A 19,891-nucleotide genomic window follows, 5' to 3' on the forward strand; every position below is an offset into this window, starting at 1 on the left:
TCTTTTCATTTTTCCAGTACTTAGCCAGTACTATTCTTGCTGCTGTCAGGAAATGAATTACCACATATTTTTCACCCTTTTTCCAGTTTTCAGGTACTATATTTAATAAAAATATTTCAGGATATAGTGGTATTTGTAACTTCGTTGCTTGGGTTATTAACAAATGAACTTCCTTCTCTGCTGCCCACTTCTAACACAGGGGTACAGTGATGCAGAAACAGGAAGTTGCCCAAAACAACTGGGGATTGTTGCATGCATGAAAAGCAGGGTAGCCTGTGATAACTTGCCAACTAACAAGATGGGTGGCAAGGCCACAATCTGTGGACTGGCAGAGATATGGAAAACTGCACCATAGAGCTGGGATAGTTTAGCGGCTGGAGTCTAAACAAATGGGGATTCAGGATATGTCTAAAGAGTAATTTTCAGGAGACTCGCAATGCTATCCTAAGCAGACATACATCCTTCTAAGCCCACCAGCTTCAACAGGATTAGAACAGCGTAACTCTGCTGAGGGCTGCACTGTCAGAATCATAGACCTATCATTGTGCAGAGGACACACATGTTCCACCTGACAGGAGGAAAGCCCAATGGCTTCACTGTCTGTGTTCCCTCTAAGCTGAGTTAGTGTGAGCCAGCTCACAGTTTTTTAGCCTCCGGCTCACACATTTTTGCCTTAGCTCAGGACAGATGGCTCCAGAACAGGCTAATTTATGCAGCAGCCAAATCGCTCGCTCACAACTTTAATGCCAGCAGCTCACAAAGTAGAATTTTTACTCACAGGACTCCATAGCTTAGAGGGAACATTGTTCACTGTCAACCTCCAAGGCAGGCTCTTACTTACCACCCCACCCCTTCTTTGGGTGATTACACACTAGACCTTAAAGCCTGGTGCAACCCTGTCCCCGAACTTACATTCCACACGACACTCGAGTTCACCCCTGTAATTATCTCAAGGTATTTTTTGTTTCCACATTACACTGAGGTCACCCCGGTTTCGCCCCACACTTGTCCCGGGATAAACGGATGCTGTTATAACCAGGGATAAATGCAAGGTATTGTGCCGCGAATTGAACTCTGATAAAACCAGGGATGAGATCCAAGTGCGGAAAAGACCTTTGTAGGCTTTCAACATAGGCCTATGGTTTGCCTGGGTTAGGCAGGCGACCTCCTGGCAGTTCAACCCACCCACCTGCATGGGCTGCCAGAAGAAATGCAGGAAGGGGGAAACAGGATGGAAATTACATCAGTGCATCCGGCGATGCTCTGGAATTCCCACAAAATCTGGGGGGATTCCAGAGCATCGCCTAACGCCATTTCTGAATTTTCACCCAGAAGTGATGTCGACATGTTCGATGACATCATTTCCACCCCTTGCCTTGCCTCCAAGGCTTCCAGAGGTGCGAGGCAATGGCCTGGCAGCCCCGTTTCAGCATAATGCAGCCTGGATGGGAAAAAAAAATATTGGTCATGAAAGATACCTGGGGTTCTCACTGGATAGTATCTGTGACATCACCAGTGATGAGTAACACACTTAATTCCTTCTGGTATCTAAGTTTCTGAAGTAAAGCATTCCTTCATCATTATTTTTAAAGGAGTCAGTAAGAGATGGAACCATGCCCACTACATGGTGAAGAAAGTGCAAAGCCCTGACAGCAATGGCTCATCATTTCAAGCAAAGGTTTTTTTAAATAAATAAAGGAAGTGTTTCCTTCCTTCCTCTCTTCTGGTCAACACATACAAATAATGCCAGAGAATTTTGGAAATGGGGGATTCAAAATATACTCCTCCAGTCAGAAGTCCTGTCCCTTCTCAATCAGGTTCAAAGTTCAGTAAATTTCTCACCTGAATTGCTTTCCTCATCTCTGCTAGCCGTTCCTCAATGTTGTTTTCCTGGCCAGTGATCAAGGCCGCATTAGGCAGGGGCTCCAACCTTGTCTGTACATGGAAGTAATATGTACATTACTTATTGCAGGTGGCCAGATTTCTATTCTTTTTTTTTAATCATTTTATTTTCAGTTTTCCATAACTTACATACATTTGTCTCTCATTTTCTAACAATTGGGGGGTAACATTACAACTTTTCTTCATACCATTTTATGACATTTTGCCATTTCTGTTTACATTTCTCCTCTGTTTTTCCCGCCAAAATTACTTCAATTACTTCAAAATTACTTCAATTACTTCAAAAAGAATGCTAAACACATCTTCCTTACTCGGTATTTTATCTGACTTCCAATTTTTTGCAATACATATTCTTGATATTGTAATCACATATACCATAATACATGTTTCATTGTATTTAAGTCCTTCAGGTGTAATGTTTAATAAGAAGATTTCCGGTGTAATCGCTAGGTCTATCCCTGTAATGTCTTTAATCAACTGTTTAGTGCTTTTCCAGAATCGCCAGATTTCTATTCTAAACAAAACAGTAAGAATCTAAAAACACAGGACAAAGATCCTGCTGGATCAAACCACTGGTCCAACTAGTCCAGCAAACTGTTTCACACAGTGGCCAACGTCTTGCCCTGGAGGGACAAACAAACAGGACAGAGAGGCCAAGGCCCTCCCCTTCCTGCTGCCCCCCACCACCACTGGGATTCAGAGGTTTGCTGACTCTGTCAAGGGAGTTCAATATGGCCAGCAGCCATTGACAGACCTCTCCTCCATGAATCTGTCTAACTCTCTTTTAAAGCTATCTATGCTTGTGGCCATCACTATATCCACTGGCAGTGAATTCCATAGTTAAATTACGTGCCGAGTAAAGAAGCATTTCAGGACACTTTTCAGAGCAGTGGCTATCAAACTTTCTCCCTTCAGGGAATCCTTTTCATATCGACTTGTCTACCAGGACCATCACCAAAAATTCCAGGGTATGTTCTCAGATTCAAAGTTTGTTTACATAGAGTGAGGATCAAAAGCCTAATGGCTTCTCAGTCACTTTAAATGAACCGAAAGTGCATTCCAGAATATGCCCACCAGTCTCCTGTGTGGTTTCATACTGCAGAGGATGATTGGAAGTGGTTGGCAAGCCATCTTTCAGGGACAGGAGGCATGTTTGCCATTAAGGATCTTATCACTGCTGGATCCCTGGTTTCTCTGGAACTGTTCTAAAATCACTGCTCTAGAAGTACTTTGGCAAAGTATTACAGTAACAAAAAATGCACAAAGGGAAAATGCAGTAAAAAGCATGAGAAACAAGGCATTGGTGCTAGCATATAGGGATGACAGAGCACCATGAAACATTATACCAGAAGGAGCAGAGAAGAAGAAGAAGAAGAGATTGGATTTATACCCCGTCCTTCACTACCCAAGGGAGTCTCAGAGCGGCTTACAAACTCCTTTCCCTTCCCCTCCCCACAACAGACACCCTGTGAGGTAGGTGAGGCTGAGAGAGCTCTGACAGAAACTGCTCTTTTTCAAGAACAGCTCTTATCAGAACTATGGCTTGCCCAAGATCATCCAGCCAGGTGCAAGTGGAGGAGTGGGGAATCAAACCCGGTTCTCCCAGATTAGAGTCTGCGCACTTAACCACTACACCAAACTGGCTCTCAGAGAGGAGTGTGCCCAGCACTATCTGTCTTCTCCTGCTTCATATGTTCCAGATTGATGGGCTTCTGGGCTGTGCAGGAATACCCAAATCCCCCAGTCCTCCTGCTTATCCCCCATACACCTCTGCTTATCAATACCTTTCTTCCTCCTACTATTACATTAAGCGGGGAAGGGGGGGGGTCCAAATTTGATCAACACTTTAATATCAAGTTCAGAATGCAAATTAAATAATATTAATGAACAAGAATTCCGTAATCTATATGATCAATTTTCAGTGAGGAAAAAGACAAAATAAATATGTGTGCTGGAAGAGTTGTACTTCAGCCTGGAAGGAAAGTTGAGGGGCACTCAGCAACAGATACTGTGTTACAAGGACATTTATGTATTTATTTTAATGATTTCTACCCCTCCCATTCCGGCATAGGCTGGCTCAGGGCGGCTTCCAACAAGATAAAACTTTATAATACATAAAACACATTCATCACAATTAATACTAATTTGATGAACCATACAATGATATAAACATGTTAAAATCAACAATATTAAAATGCTAGAAATTCCAATATTCAGTAAATCTATTGGTCCGCTTCTATTATGTGGAAGAGAGGGGATGGACCGGGCAATAGTCTCAGGGACCTCCTGCTCAGGGCTTCCACCATACTATCAGTTGTTATTAGTAGTGATGGTGGTGATGGTAGCAGTGGTGGCGGCTCCAAAAGCCTGGTGGAAGAGCTCCATCTTCAGGACCGTCTCTCCCAGTACAACCCTCAATGAGAGTTATGGTCTATGGACCAACTTCTGCTGGTGATCCTCAATGAGGTCCTCTTAGCCTCAACCAGAGCCAGAGCCTTATCAGCTCTGGTGCCGGCCTAGTGGAACACCCTCCCAATTGAGATCTGGGCCCTACGGGACAATACAGTTTTGCAGGGCCTGCAAAATGGAGATGTTCCCCCAGGCCTATGGTTGAGGCGGTGGTGATCTAGCAATACTGGCCTCTCCCGGTGCGTTTTCCATCTTACTAGTTGCCATCTACGGGGCACATATATGGTGCTGACTCAGGAATACTGGTTTTAAGTGGCGGCATGATATTATAAATGATATTGTAGTTAGAGTTTAATAATTGCTGATATTATATTAATCTATTGTATTATTGTATTCTATCATACTGTTGTAACCCGCCCTGAGCCTTGCATTGCAGGGAAGGAGGGCTACAAATCAAAAAACTAAGTAAATAAAGAAGGAGCAATGGATTACAGTGACATGACAGGTGCAGGGTGGAACAGATGGTTAGGCTCAGTAGGAACATGTCAAGCACCATTCCCTTACCGGAGAAGTAGCCGCAGCTGCTGACAGAATAGCCCTCTCCTCTCTCAACAAACCATCAATCAGGTTGGCCAGTTTTTCTGGATGCTCTGCATACCTGTCCTGGAAATAACAGCATAGCAGAATGACAAAATTAATTACTTAATTTAAATATTTATATCCTGCCTTTCCTCTTGGCTCTAAGTGGCTTACAAATCACAATTTAAAACATGCAGAACAAAATAAAACTGCAATTACTAAGTAAACTTATATTGCTCATATTCTCTCTGTTACATGCAAAGCAAGTTCTGAGCAGTTCACTTCGATGGATCCTGGTTAAGTCCATCACAGCCCAGCCCAGCCCTGAATACCTTTGTAGCCACACAATAGCTGTTTGTGCCACAGAGCCAGGCTGTTGCAGCATGTGGCTGTTTTTGCTCAGTCCAAGAACCAAATCCTCTTAATTAAATGACCCTTTTCATAAGCTGGATTGAACGCTCTGCTTTTTGCGCCTGTGAAATCTGTGGTATGAATTTGAGAAGTGATTGTAAGAAAAGATTGCAAGATTAGCTGGTTCACAGGCAGACACCAAAGGCACACAGAGACCCCTAAGTAGTGAACATCAACTAAAAAAATCTCGCATGGGATTTTCCTTTTTGCTATATGACCTTTTCAGACTGGACGCAGTGGCAGACAGATGGCCTGGGGGAAAGACTACAAAGAAAACAGTGTAAATGTACAAGAGAAAACTGTGATCACGATAACTGGACATATCCAAATTAATAGCTGAACTACAGGCTCCCTGCTGGCAAATGGCAAGCAGGATGTGAACCAAACATACCTGTTTGCAAGAAGACATTAAAACCTGGCTCATCCACAATCTTTAAAATGTGTTACTGTATTCCCCGCCTCAATCCTGTCCTCTCACCCTCCACACATTGCATAAAGCTTAGCAAATGATTAGAGTCTGGCACTAGGAACCTTCTGCTTAGCATCTTACAATGAGCAGAAGGTGCCTAGCACTGGTGGAACACAGTCCATAACGGAGTACCACCTCTTCAACAGAAGACACTCTGCAGAAGCAGAAAGAAAGGCTCAGGCCCAAGCCTAAGTAATTAGCCTTTAGTGTTGTTTTGGTTTGGGTAGAATACTGTAAGATGAGGGGGAAATATTAAAGGTGGATTTTGCTTTTAACAACGAGTTTTAGAGGGTTTTTAAAATAAATTGCATGCTTGCTTACAGTTTCCTGCATGATTTAGAAAGGTAGCTGTACTGAAATTCGTGTCAAACACAAAATTTTAATTTAATTAATCGGTAAGATAGCAGGAGCTGTGGTGGCTCAAGTGGTTAAGATGCTGAACTGCAGGCTGTGGAAGGTCGGTAGTTCAGCAGTTCAAGACCCGAGTGCCGCATGACGGAGTGAGCTCCCGTCTCTAGTTCCAGCTCCTGCCAACCTAGCAGTTCGAAAGCAAGAAATTGCAAGTAGATAAATAGGTATCACTTCGGTGGGAAGGTAACAGCGTTCCGTGCGCCTTGGTGTTTAGTCATGCCGGCCACATGACCACGGAAACGTCTTCGGACAGCGCTGGCTCTTCGGCTTTGAAACGGAGATGAGCACCGCAACCCTAGAGTCGGATACGACTGGCTTTCGAGCAAGGGAACCTTTACCTTTATGACAGCAGCAGGTAAACATGCTCTAATCAACTGACAGTCCCAATACTCAATTAGCACTGCACTCTTCCTCCCGCAGCTACACACATACAGATCTGTGCCTTAGATGAATTGGTTGTTGTTTTTATGAATTATATTTATTGTTTCACCATATGTTGTGAGCCATCCTGAGCCCGCTTGCAGGGCAGGGTGGGATACAAATTGAATAAAATAAAGAAAAAATAAATACCTGTAGGCTGAGTTTTGAACGGCGTAGGTTGTGTTTAATGACCATGTTTGAATTGTTCTCTTCATGCCACACAAGACGTCCAAGCTGCTCATCCAGAAGAGCCAGCATGGTTTGGAAAAGCCAGCAGGCCTGTGAGCAGTCAGATTGTACCACCTGGCTCCTGAAAGGCATGGGAAGCAAGGAGAGAATGAAGTTTTGGTGTGGGCATAAAGAAAGGAGGATATGGATATGTTCAGACAAAACAATCCCCATACAAAAGAATGGAATGCTAGGAATCAGAAAATCAGATATAGAGTTAGCATCTAAGGGCCTTTCTTCATTACACACAGTCCTCAGGTCACGTCTCGGTATGCCACAAGAACTGTCAGCCGGAGATACACTAACAAATTGCCTGCTAGAAACTCAATTTCCAGATGATATAGGGCCCAATTCAGATCAGGACTATGGCACATGAAGAGAAGAAGCTACATAAGAAGAGCCCTGCTGGATCAGACCAGTGGTCCATCTAGTCCAGCATCCTGTCTCACACAGTAGTCAGTCCGTTCCTCTGAAGGGCCACCAACAGGGCATAGAGGCTGAGGCCTCGTCCTCCTGATGTTGCCTCCTGGCTCTGAGATTTAGAGGTTTACTGCCTCTGAATGTAGAGGGTGCCCTCAGTCACTATGGCTAGTATACACTAATAGACCTATCCCCTATGAATCTGTCTAATCCCCATTCAAAGCTGTTTATTCCTGTGGCCATCACTGCATCCTCTGGCAGCATATTCCACATTTTAATCACTTTCTGTGTAAAGAAGTATTTCCTTTTGTCCATTCTGAATCTCGTGCCCCATCAGCTTCATTGGATGCCCTCGAGTTCTAGTATTTTGGGAGAGGAAGAAAAAGTTCTCTTTGTCAACTCTCTCCACCCCATGCAGGGCTATTTTTGGGCAGGAACGCACAGGAATGGAGTTCCGTCTGGCTTCAGAGTTGGCCATGCCCACTACAGCCAAAACCTCTGCATGCGTGGCTACAGAGGGAAGGCCTGGAGTTTAAACTGCCTTCCTTTCCCTTCAAGGGGGGGCTTGCCCGGGCTCTCTGTAGCCTGAGCAAGCCAAGGGAAGGCATGGGGTGTAGCCTAATATGCTAATGAGCTGTGCTGTTGTGGATGTGGCCTAATATGCTAATGAGTTTCTGCTGCTGGGTGTGGCCTATTATGCTAATGAGTTCCTGCTGGGCTTTTTCTACAAAAAAAGCCCTGACCCCAGGCATCATTTTATAAGCCTCTACCATGTTCCCACTTAGTCACCTCTTTTCTACACTGAGAAATACCAGATTCTTCAGCCTTTTCTCATAGAGAAGGTGCTCCAACCCCCTAATCATCTTGGTTGTCCTCCTCTGTATTTTTCCCAACTCTGCAATGTCCTTTTTTAGATACAGTGACCAGACCTGTACACGGTATTCCAAATGAAGCCACACCACAAATCTATACGGGGGCATTATAATATCAGCCATTTTATTTTCATTCTCTTTCCTAATAATCCCTAGCATAGAGGTTGTTGCAGCACACTGGGTTGACACTTTTATTGAGCTATCCCAAACTACCCCAAGATCTTTTCCCCTCTAAGTTTCAGGGGGCCCCCTCACTGTTTTCCTGTCCTGAAACAGCCCTGATGAATCTGCAATTGGACAAACAGCAACCTCCACAGGTCAGGGAAATGGCATTGGGGGGGGGGGGACAGATCGGAGCCCTTTTCTCCTTGTGTACTACAATCCTGATCAGAATTGAGCCCCGAAGTCCCAGGAGAGATCTGCAAGTGCATAAGGATCACGTTAACCCAGAGATCATGGGGAAGTATGTCACAAGTAATCAGGCCCTGAGTCCTAATCATGACTCAGTTTGCCAGGCCAAAAATTAATATATTATACTAAGATACGCAGATTCTTTTCTAGATTTGGCTGGATGTAGTAATCCCCCTCCTTAAGCGCACCTAGATGTCTTGGATTGTATCTATGGGAACTTCTCTTTCCATTTGAACTTTCTTTCTCAAGGAATCTTCCTCTTGAGAAATAAAACCCAATGGTGCTCCATTACCACTATGGATCAACCTCTTAAAGGAGGCCAGGCATATAATACTATTCCCAACACATTTAAGTAGCTGCAGCAAAGAAACCCCCCTGGTCCAGCTGGAGAACCTGCCCACCTCCACACACACTTGACAGAGCAAAATAATACCCCCAAACAAAAGCAGTAACACACAATCCCACTCTAAAGAGGCACAATGTTCCCTCTAAGCAGTGGAGTCTTATGAGCAAAAATTCTACTTTGTGAGCTACTGGCATTAAAGTTGTGAGCGAGCCATTTGGCTGCTGCATCAATTAGTTTCCTTTGGAGCCATCCTTCCTGAGCTAAGACAAAAATGTGTGAGCCGGAGGCTAAGAAACTGTGAGCTAGCTTACACTACCTCAGCTTAGAGGGAACACTGCACTAGACCCCAACAAAGTCCATTTAAAGCTAACAATTCAGCAGCTGAAAGTAGTAGTGGAACAAGCCTCCATCTGACCACCCTGCTAGGTAAAAGCCAAGTGTAGCTCCGACTTTAATTTCTCAGCCATAAGCCGTAGTAACCAGGAATTGTATGGGTTCTTCTGACTAGTTCCACCCTGTTCGTCTGCCAGGTAAGGGCTCCCAGCTTCCTGATCATGCAGGCTCTGGGTTTGCTGCTTATAGATTCTACCTGTATCTGCTCAAACAATGAAGAGCAAGTGAACCCTGAACAAGACACACAGGAAGGAAAGGAAATAAGTTATTTTTCTCCTCCTCACTGGTTTTTCCAACAGTGGCCAAGTGGCATTACCAGTTCTGATCTTCAATCCAGTAGGCTAGGTATTCCCGCACTTCCATTGGCAAGCAATCATCTGAGTAGAGACGGTGCACATGCTCCCGATGGATATTGTCCAGCATCCGTATCTGTTGCCACTGGGCCATGTTGAGGTATGATACTGGACTCCCCAGTGCAGAAGAAAGTCAGAATATCAGGAGATGGCAGCAGGCCCTTCTGCAGAAAACCAGAGAGACTGTTTAGAAAGTCCCAAGTGCACGGAGAATGCATCAATGCCAGTTCAACATCTATCTAGGTGGGCAGCTGTGTTGGTCTGAAGCAGTAGCCCAGGGGAACCTTTAAGACCAACAAAGTTTTATTCAAGGTATGAGCTTTTGTGCACATGCACACTTCCTCAGATACACTGAAATAGTTAAAGGCAGAGGTCATTTTGGGGGGGAACGCGGGGAACGCAGTTCCCCCAGGTGAGGTATGGGGGGCAGGGCACATGACGAAGCCCCGCCCCCCGCTTCCGGCCGCCCCGCTTCCGGCCCTCATTCAGCCAGGAGGAGGCAGGAGAAGAGGGAGGGTAAGTTGCTTCCTCCCTGCCTCTCCCCACCCCTGCCTGCCTGGGGCCAGGGAGAGCCTTCGCGGGGCTTCCTTGCACTCCCGCCGGCCTTGCAGGTCCACCGCCGGGCCCCTCATGGGGCTCAGCAGTGGAGCTGCAAGGCCGGGACCGTTGGGGGCAGGTTGTGTGGCCTTATGACACATTTCCGGTGATGTCAGGGGGTGTGGCCTTATGACACTTCCGGTGATGTCAGGGGGTGTGGCATATGCTAATGAGTTATGCTAATGAGTTCCCCTAGCTCTTTTTCTACGAAATGACCCCTGGTTAAAGGTATGTTTTGTATTAAAAGGATTTCAACAAACAAAAAACAAGCTTATGTCTGGCTGAGGAAGAAGGGAATCCCTGTGCTGGAAAAGATTATGCCCATAATTTTTAAATACATTCTAATATGAAAGACTGTAAATTTTAATTTATTTTGCTTCATTTAACCCCCCACCTTTCTCCCCAATGGGGACGCAAAACAGTTTACACTGTTCTCCCCTCCCCTTTTATCCTCACAATCACCCTGTAAGATAGGTTAGGCTGAGCGTATGTGACTGGCCCAAGGTCACCCAGCATGCTTCTTAAACAAGCTTCCCAAGAGGAAAAGTGACAGAGTAATGCAATGATGCTAAAATTCCACTGAGCTCAATGAAATTCACAAGCAGACATACTAAATTAGCTTAAATCATGAATCAACTCTCTCATTTGTATCATCCTGACCTGCATTTCCCATCTACCGGTGTTCTATGGCTTGCTTTTGTGTTCCTATCAGTGCAGTCCTAAGCAGAGCGACACCCTTCTAAGACAGCAGTCCTAAGCAAGTCAACTCAAAATCCTCCTCAGGGCTATTCAATGGGGCTTAATCCCAGGAAAGTGTATTTAGGATTGCACTGTTGGTCAACTAAAATCAATGGGCTTAGATGGGTTCAGTTCTGCTGGATTGCACTACAAGACTGTGTTTATATACATCTACATGGTTTAACTCCTGTGGCGTAATCCTTATTCATCTCCTTTTCTTTTTCTTCTGGTTAGCCACCTTGAGCAGGGTATGTGGAGAGGTGATGTACAACTGACCTAACTAAAACATCTTAAACTACCAAGGAAAAAACACCATGAATCACTAATTAAGATTTAAATCAAAATGTTCCACTGATGTATATACTTCCTAATTAAAACTGCATATTTTGGTCACTATAACCAAGACACATATTCATTCAAATAGAACCTTTATACAGCCTCAGAAAATACACTCTATATTTCCTAAAAAATTAATATTTCTGCTATTTTAGAAAGTAATATTATAATACATTGTTTATTTTTAGATAATAATAATGCCCATGACCTCAAACAGGGTCTCTTTTAAGACATGCAGCAATTATGAGATTTTGAGTTGGGCACTGGTTAGAATCAACTACACAAGGTACTTCTTCTTCCTCACTGTTGCTCTCTGCTTTTCTTCAGTGTTGCTTTCTGTTTTAGCCTGCCCCTTCTCCCTGTCATCACACAAAAAAACAAGTAACTTTAACTAGAAGGGCTGGTGGACGTTACTGGTCAGGTCACTGTTTTCCATGACATGGAAGATAAACATCCATATTGTTTGCTATCAGCAGGCCTCAAACATAAGAACAGTTTCCTGGGAGCAAGACCCACGGAATATGTAGGATTGCTCCCATAACCAGAGGACAATTAGCCAGTAGTTCCTAGGCATAAAATAGGAATGAGAGGTCATCCAGGTAGATCAATGGGTGATCTGTGGTGACTTGCCACTCCCTGGTTCCCACTGAATACTGTACTATATCTCTACCCAACAAACTTTCATAACTTTCATAGAAGAGGCATACATTCAATTTTAAGGAATCAAGTGCCTGCACAAAGTTCAGATCGCTTTTGAAATCATTGTATTACTAAAAGAGAAACTGACCAGAGCTGTAATGTAAACCATTTTTTAAAAAATCATGTTTGTATTTTTTAAAATAATTACCCTACCCTTGAAGAGCTATAAGGGGGCCTGTGAGAGATTAAGTCCCTCGGGTATATTCCTTCTGCCTGGCCTCCTATACCCCTGTAATCCGCAGCCAATTACAAGGGTTGGGAGGCCAGCAAATGATTTCTACCCCCTCCCACAAGAGCTGGGACTCAGGCAAAGGCCTCTCTATTTCTCCTCTCCCCCAGGGCCACGAGCACCAGAGGCTTTGCCTCAGCCCTGCCTTTATTGCGCTCCTCAGTATGCGACACAAGGGACAAAAGTGTGATAAAAATAAGAAGAAAATCATAATTGTGTGGCTTTGCATACAGTCAGCATTTCATTTAAACTGGGTCAGTATCCAAGAAAAATAGCAAGATGTGCAATACTAGCACACCAGCACAACACCTGCTCAGGCTACAAATTTCTGGAGTGCTACTCATTGCACACATAGCTGTTTTTCACAGACAGTTCTGAGCATTCACTTTTGAAAATTTGGACTGGATCTATGATTGGAAATGAGGAGGGGCTCAATTATGACTTTCATCTTTTACAAGTTTTGCTAGCAGTATTGCTTTATCTAAAAGGACACAACATGTGAGGAGGAGGCAACTCTTTCCCCCTGCTGGTTTTCCTTTGGGAAAGTCCACCTGAGTTTACCCCCATTTGGGGGGGGGGGGAGCTAAGGGTACCTATTGGGTTTCTCCATTAGGAGAAAAAGTAGTTTAAAAATATTTTTTTCCCAGAGAGAAAATGGCAGGGGGGAGGGTTAAACCCCTCCATAGCATACTGTTCTGCTGCTTAATAAAGCGATTCTGGCAGCTAAATTTGCAAAAAAACCAAAAAAAACCAAAAAAAGGAGAAAAAAAAGACTAAAATAAACACAGAAGAAACCCAAAACTGTAGCTCAGCCCTGGAAAGCATGACAGATTTCTTCTTGGCTTATATTGTTTCAGTTTCCAGGAAATTACGAAACTGGCAAAGGGGGATGTGAAACCAAGAAGAGACAAGCAGAATCAGACCAAAACAATCCAGAGACATCAAGGGTATTTACAGAACCAAGCATCACTGCCAAGGAGGCAGCAATTGATTTGTACAAGCAGAAAAGAGATTCTCAGTAGGGCTAATTACCTACATCTATTCCTGTAATCCAAGCAAAATGGTATTGCTAAAGAATTTCCATTTTGTGAAAATCACCACAGAAGAATAAGAAGGTCAGAGTGCAGGATGCTCTGTTATTTTTCACAGGTAGCCTGATCCTAACTAGGAACATCGTGCTTGGTTTCGGTCAAGGACAGTTTTTCATAAAATATATAGATTCTCATCTTGCTGTCCTAAGCAACCATATCTCAGATAAATCAGAATCCACTTATTTATTTACATAGTTTATAACTCACTTTTCTCCCCAATGAGGAACAAAGTGACCTACAGTATCCTCTGCCCTCCATTCTATCCTCACAACAACCCTGTCTATCTATCCTCAACTCTCAGTGAGACTTAGAGTGTGTAGCTAGCCAAAGGCCACCCAGCATGTTTGCATGGCAGAATGAGGATTTGGACCTGAGACTCTCAGATCCTAGTCTAACTACTACACCAAGCTGGCTCCCAAATGTTTAGTATTTGAGAGGGGTCAGCCTTTAAGAACCTCTTAGTGTTTAAAATCTATTACTCTATAATGTACCAGTATTACTTTGTTTGGGTAGTTCTCAAAATTTTTGAAGTGGGACCCAAACACAAATTTAATGTAGTTTTTGGAACCATTTCTAAGCTTAGTATAGTTTTGGGACCCCCTTACAAAGAAATTTCACACTACTTCCCCCTCCTCAACATAAAACATATCTGATAATAGTGAAGAGGTTTATAATTTATATTTCATTAACTACTTACAAATTTATAACATTACTAAGCAACAAGCTGCATTGCATAGCCATTTCACAGATCAGGCGTACTTTCAAAATTCCTTTCCTGCTCATCCCATTTCCTTCTCCTGGCCTCATGACCCACCTGTGAGGAACTCACAACCTGCTTTTGGATCCTACCCCACAATTTGTGAACCACCAAATATATTCTAATAAAGCAACCCTTGGGGTGGCTTGTTAATTAGAGCTTTCCTATTATGTCAGTGTTTCCCTCAGCTGGGTTCACGGCAGCTGAAAGAAAGACCCTTACATATTTCCCCCCATATTTTTTTACAGAAATCTTTACTGTGAAAGGCGTACCAATGTACCTGCTTCCCTGGTGGTCTATTATGAGAGTCTGTAAGCCAGTAGTAATTACTGTGTTTAATTCCATCAGTGTTTTAGTTATTCTAATCCTATTCTTCCTCCAAGGGGCCTAGAGTGATGTAAATGCATTATATTTTTATTGCACCCTTCCTTCAAGACAGTGTACACGGTATCCACCATTCTCCTGTTTCATCCTCACAAGCCAGGTTAGTTTGAGAGTGTGTAACTGTGGTCCAGGGTAGAGTGAGCTTCAGGGCTGAATGGCAGTAATTCCACATTACTTTGCTACAGGAAAAAACAGAAGTCTTCCAGCACATTGAAGTCTAACAAGGTTTTATTCCATGTGGACTAGAACCCACTTCAGCAAATGCCTGTTGACTAAACAAGGATCCCTGGTCCAAGTCTACCACTGTAATCCACCTTGACATAAAGCTTTCCTCTTTCTTTCTACCTTCTCTTATTGGTACAAATTCAGCTATTTTACAAGTGTCAGGTGTTTTCTCACCTTTTTGCATCTCGTCTTTCAATTAAAGGCAGATCATGGAGAAGAGCACTTAGAATTTATGCAACAGTTTTTTCACAATGGTTCTTATTTATTGAGATATGTATAATATACCCCAGAAGGACATCAATTGGGTGTCCCAATGACAGCCCCACTGAAGTCACAGTGAGAGTGAAGCAAGTGCTTAAGTATTTGCCACAGAATCCAAAGCTTATTCTTCCCTTCCATTATAAGTACAATGTTTTACAATATTGCCAGAATAAGTACACACCATCTTTGCAACAACTCCTTGCCTTAAAATTAACCTCTAAGAATAAGTGATATTAATTGAATACAATACAATTTAATACGAAATACCCATCATCTACCAGAATAAAATGTGTGGGAAATAAACATCACCACCCTGGCCCAGGAGTAGTAATTGTTAGAATTATGCTTCACACAACAAGATTTCTATCAACATACAACTTGCAGAAAGGATACGATTAAAAGAACACTGATCCAGACTGGCAGCTTTGGTCTGAAAATCTTTAGTTTCCAGGCAAAATTTAAAATGTTGGCTCTTATCTTTAAAGCCCATAACCACGTGGGAGGACTGAGGTACTTAAAGAACGGCCTCCTCCCATCTTGTCCAGCCCATCATTTAAGATCCTCCACCTCTGCTCACTCCCTCTGTGTGCCCTTGCCAGCAGATGGCAGGCAGCATCCAGAGACAAGGCTTTTTCCGTGGTGGCACCTCCCCTCCGGAATGTCCTCAAATGTGAGGTTCCCCTGTCACCTACCTTATCTTGCTTTTAGTACCAAGTCAAACTAAACACAACTGAAAGGTTCTATCTTTTTAAAGCTATTGTTATAGATTACTTCTAGTCTGATGGCTGCTTTATGATAACACTTTAGGTCGTTGTAATGTTGCTTTATACCATTCGTATGCAGCTGGTGGACTCTTGGCTTTTATTTATGATTACAATGGTCGTTGTATTGTTGCTATCTTTGTGATTTTGTTTCTTTTAAACCTCATGAGACCCCGAGAGCAAGTGGCATATAAGCTTTCTGTAGGAATAAAAGCAAAGTCTAAAAATGTCATTAAGACAAATTACATCAGAAATTATTCTGTGAAACAACTATTAGTGTTAAAATGAGATTTTATTTTTTTAAATCAAACTATTTTGGCCACGGAGACCCAGTGTGGTGTTGTGGCTAAGAGCAGCAGACTGTTATCTGGAGAACTGGGCGTGATTTCCCACTCTTCCACGTGAAGCCAGCTGGGTGACCCTGGGCCAGTCACAGTTCTCTCAGAGCTCTCTCAGAGCCACCTACCTCACAAGGTGCCTGTTGTGGGGAGAGGAAGGAAGGTTTGTGAGCCGCTTTAAGACTCCCTAAGGTACAGAAAATCGGGATATAAAAACCAACTCTTCTTCTTCACAGTACATTTGTATATAAATTCTAAATATTATGTATTGGGTTTTGAATGTCAGATGTCCTTTTTCAGAAGGTTGAGCTATTCTTTTCAGAGATACTGGATTGTATACAAAAGGCACCATAAAAAGAGAGCAGGGAGCAGGTATTTTTCAGAGGGTGATTTCGAGAGACTTCGTGTATATGAAAGATGTAGAAACTCACAACAGACTATACATTCTGTTTGACTTCTGCAGACCCCTAGTGGCGCTTGGGCATTTCAGAGAAGTGGCTTACTATTTATTTATTTGTTTCAATTTATATTCTACCCTCCCTGCAAGCGGGCTCAGGGCGGATCACAGAACAAATCAAGACATCATAAAATTACAATACATTGTTAAATATAAAAACAATTAAAACAGTATAAAACGCTATTTGTACGCATAGATTTCAAGCTAGTGCCATTTCCTTCTTCTTAATCTGGGCCACATTAAAAATGGTAAACCTCAACAGGGGGGAAAGCGAGATTTTATTGGATGCCTGCCACCTCAACCAAAGGCCTGGCAGAGCAGCTCCGTTTTACAGGCCCTGAGGAATGGCATTAAGTCCTGCAGGGCCCTGATCTCAAATGGGAGCATGTTCCACCAGGCTGGGGCCAGGGCAGAAAAAGCCCTGGCCGAGGCCAAGTGGACGTCCCTGCCTCTGCATCCCAGCCCTGGTATTCCTTGGAGGTCTCCCTTCCAAGTACGAGCCAGAGTCAGCCCTGCTTAGCTTCAGAGATCCGACGTGATCTGGCTTGCCTGGGCTGGATAGGTCAGGGCAAAACTCACAACAGACTAGATCAGCATTGGGTCATCATGATTAGTGTGCTGGTCTAGGCTCTGGGACACCCAGGTTCAAATCCCCAGTCTGCAATGGAAGCTTACAAGCATACCTTACACCAAAGAATGCGTAGAAATATGTTCCACATCTTTAAATATCTAAAGTGGCAACTCCCAACTATGCGCCTGTCAAAACAAATTAGACTACCACAGACTTCTGGGAGAACTTTGGGTATCATGTCTCTGCATGAATCACTGCTCTGGCCTTGTCTACTTTCAGTTTGGCTCAAGTGCAAGCAAGGAACTTTTGCTGTGCTTTAACATCAGATACTACCTGCTCATTCACAGTGCAATTTTAGGAAAAATTACTCCAGGCCCATCTAAACCAACTGGCTTGTGCTGTCAGTTACTCCCAATAGAGAGATGCATTCTCTGGAGGAGACAGTACATTGGACTTCTATAGGATTGTTGTCGTGGTCTATCTTTCATTAGATAAAAGGGCACACCCAGAGCAGTGACTCACAAAGGCACCAATAAATAAATAAAAAACAGACACGCACCTTCAAACACAGAAATGTTAGCTGTCTTTTTTTTTTTTTTAAGATTGAGAACCCATTGCAAATACTGGCTTTATAAGGCAAAATAAGGCATACATGCATTGTAGAGTAATCTGTTTTCCTCAGTACATACAGGGGTCATTTCGAAGAAAAGAGGTACAGGAACTCATTAGTATAACTCATTAGCATAACTTATTTGCATACACCACACTCCCTGACATCACTGGACATGTGTCAGAAGGCAACACCCACCGCTCAGGCTCCACTGGACTGTTTTGGGTTGCTAGCTATTGGGGGGGGGGGGACACGTGCAGATCTGCCCTCACAGAGGAGGGAGAGCTTGTACCTGAATAAAATTGGTCTTAAAAGTGCCACTAAACTGTTTCGGACTGCGGGCTGGGGGGAGCTCTGCAACTTACCTGGCTGCTTCTTGCTCTGACTGAGGGCTGCTGGGAGCAGGGGGTGGGGCTTGTTGCATGTGCCCACCCCCCCTGGGCTCTTTACTGCTGGGGCTCCGCTCCTGTGCGCTCCTGCAGGAAATGACCCCTGAGTACATATATTAATCTTGACCAGACAAAGTTCCAGAAGACATTTTGCTAATAAAATAGAATACTGTGCAGTCTAATATCTGTCCTGGAAAAAGCTGCAAGTGATGTTGACATCTTTCTAATACGGTACCTGAAAATCTAAGTTCTTGAACCCGTTACTAGAATCACAGACTTGGAAAGGGTCATACAGGCCATCTAGTCCAACCCCCTACTCAACGCAATACCAACTTCTCAAAGCCACTAGGCGCTCTGACCACCACCCTCCTCAGTTTCAACTCCTCCCTATGCCAACTACCTCCGTGCAACCAATGGAATCTACAGTAACTGGATAGATCCACCACCCCAGCTGTAAGTCTCCTCTCTCTGAAACTGTCCAGAAACTACCACTTTCCCACCCCTGCTCATTAGATGCCTGTCCCACCATCCTCCGTGCTGCCCCAACCGAACACCCATTAATTTCCTACCGCTGCAAACACTGCTGCCCAGCAAGATCCGACGCGCTCCCCCCCCCACTTCCAGTTGCTATTCCTGAGATCACTCCGCCCACAAATTAGTCATTACTCCGCCCACTCCTCGCTTGATTGGACGAAAAGTCTTGAGCTGCGTTCAGCAACGGACGGAGTAGCGACCATTAGAAGGAAGAGCCTGTTCCACCCGCAGACTATTTCGATTTCCCAGGAATGATGTCAGCTATAGAGGCGGGGCTTTGTCGCGTCTTGGAGGAGGGGGAAATGCGATTGGCTGAGAATTTAGGCTTATCTATTTAGTTCCAGAGGCTTTAAAGGAACACGTTACGCCAATGGATAACGGAGCGGTTTCTTAATTCACGCGTAGCAGAATTCGCTGGAGAAATCTAAAGTGGTAGAACGAGCTGCACCACATCAAACTGTAGGTGGCGAAGAAGCACATGCCTAATGCCCTTCCATGTATAAACTTCCTCGAAATTAAAAGTTAGACTATAAAGGGGACACTCTAGCGTAGCTCTTCATCATGCGGTCCTAGTCTTCCAGTGATAGATTATTAATGTAGGGGAACTTTGAACAATGTTACCTTCACTTAGGATTGCCACCCTCCAGGTGGGGCCTGGAGATCGCCCAACTTTTACAACTGATCTCCAGCTGACAGATCAGCTCCCCTGGAGAAAATGGCTGCTTTGAAGGGTGGACTCTATGGCATCGTACCATGCTGAGGCCCCTCCCCTCCCCAAACCCCGCCCTCTCCCGGACCCACCCCCATAGTCTGCAGGTATTTTCCAACCCACAGCTGGCAACCCTACCTTCACCTGTAGACAGTTTGATGTTGTACAGTCCATTCTGCCACCTGATTCTGCTGCATGTGTAGACCAGGCCATACTAAACACTTCAGAATATGTGGCAGGGTTGTCAACCTCCATGTGGGCCCTGGAAGTTTCCCAGAATTACAGTTGGTTTCCGGGCAACAGAGATCAGTTCCCATGGAGAAAATGGCTACTTTCAATGCTATGGCATTATACCCTGCAGAGCCCCAACCCCCCCAGGCTCCACCCCCAAATCTCCAGGAATTTCCCAGTCTGGAATTGGCAACCCTAATATGTGAACACTTCGTCGGAAAGGGTGTTGTTCAAAGAGATAACGCTAGTTTTGTTCTCTGTGATGCCTCAAGTAATCATTTCAGCATGCAAGGGGGAGCCAGCTCTTATTCCCTTAACAAAAAGCTTAATGCTACTTTAATGACTAAAAG

General features: G+C 44.0%; 1 protein-coding gene across 1 annotated transcript in view; it reads right to left on the reverse strand.

The window, feature by feature from the left end:
- STAT2 (signal transducer and activator of transcription 2) overlaps positions 1-18,076 on the reverse strand; it is a 54,512-nt gene extending 36,436 nt beyond the window's left edge. The window contains exons 1-5 of the mRNA XM_015429701.1: positions 18,044-18,076; positions 9,588-9,788; positions 6,752-6,911; positions 4,876-4,974; positions 1,843-1,935 (exon numbers count right to left, since the gene is read on the reverse strand). Of these exons, the coding sequence (XP_015285187.1) occupies positions 1,843-1,935; positions 4,876-4,974; positions 6,752-6,911; positions 9,588-9,718 (483 nt within the window). The 5' untranslated portion in view covers positions 9,719-9,788; positions 18,044-18,076. The remainder of the gene's footprint in view (positions 1-1,842; positions 1,936-4,875; positions 4,975-6,751; positions 6,912-9,587; positions 9,789-18,043) is intronic.
- Between the last annotated feature and the right edge of the window lie 1,815 nt (positions 18,077-19,891).

The sequence above is a fragment of the Gekko japonicus genome, unplaced genomic scaffold (genome assembly GCF_001447785.1).
Source record: "Gekko japonicus isolate JY-2015 unplaced genomic scaffold, Gekko_japonicus_V1.1 scaffold947, whole genome shotgun sequence".
Classification (NCBI taxonomy): Eukaryota; Metazoa; Chordata; class Lepidosauria; order Squamata; family Gekkonidae; genus Gekko; species Gekko japonicus.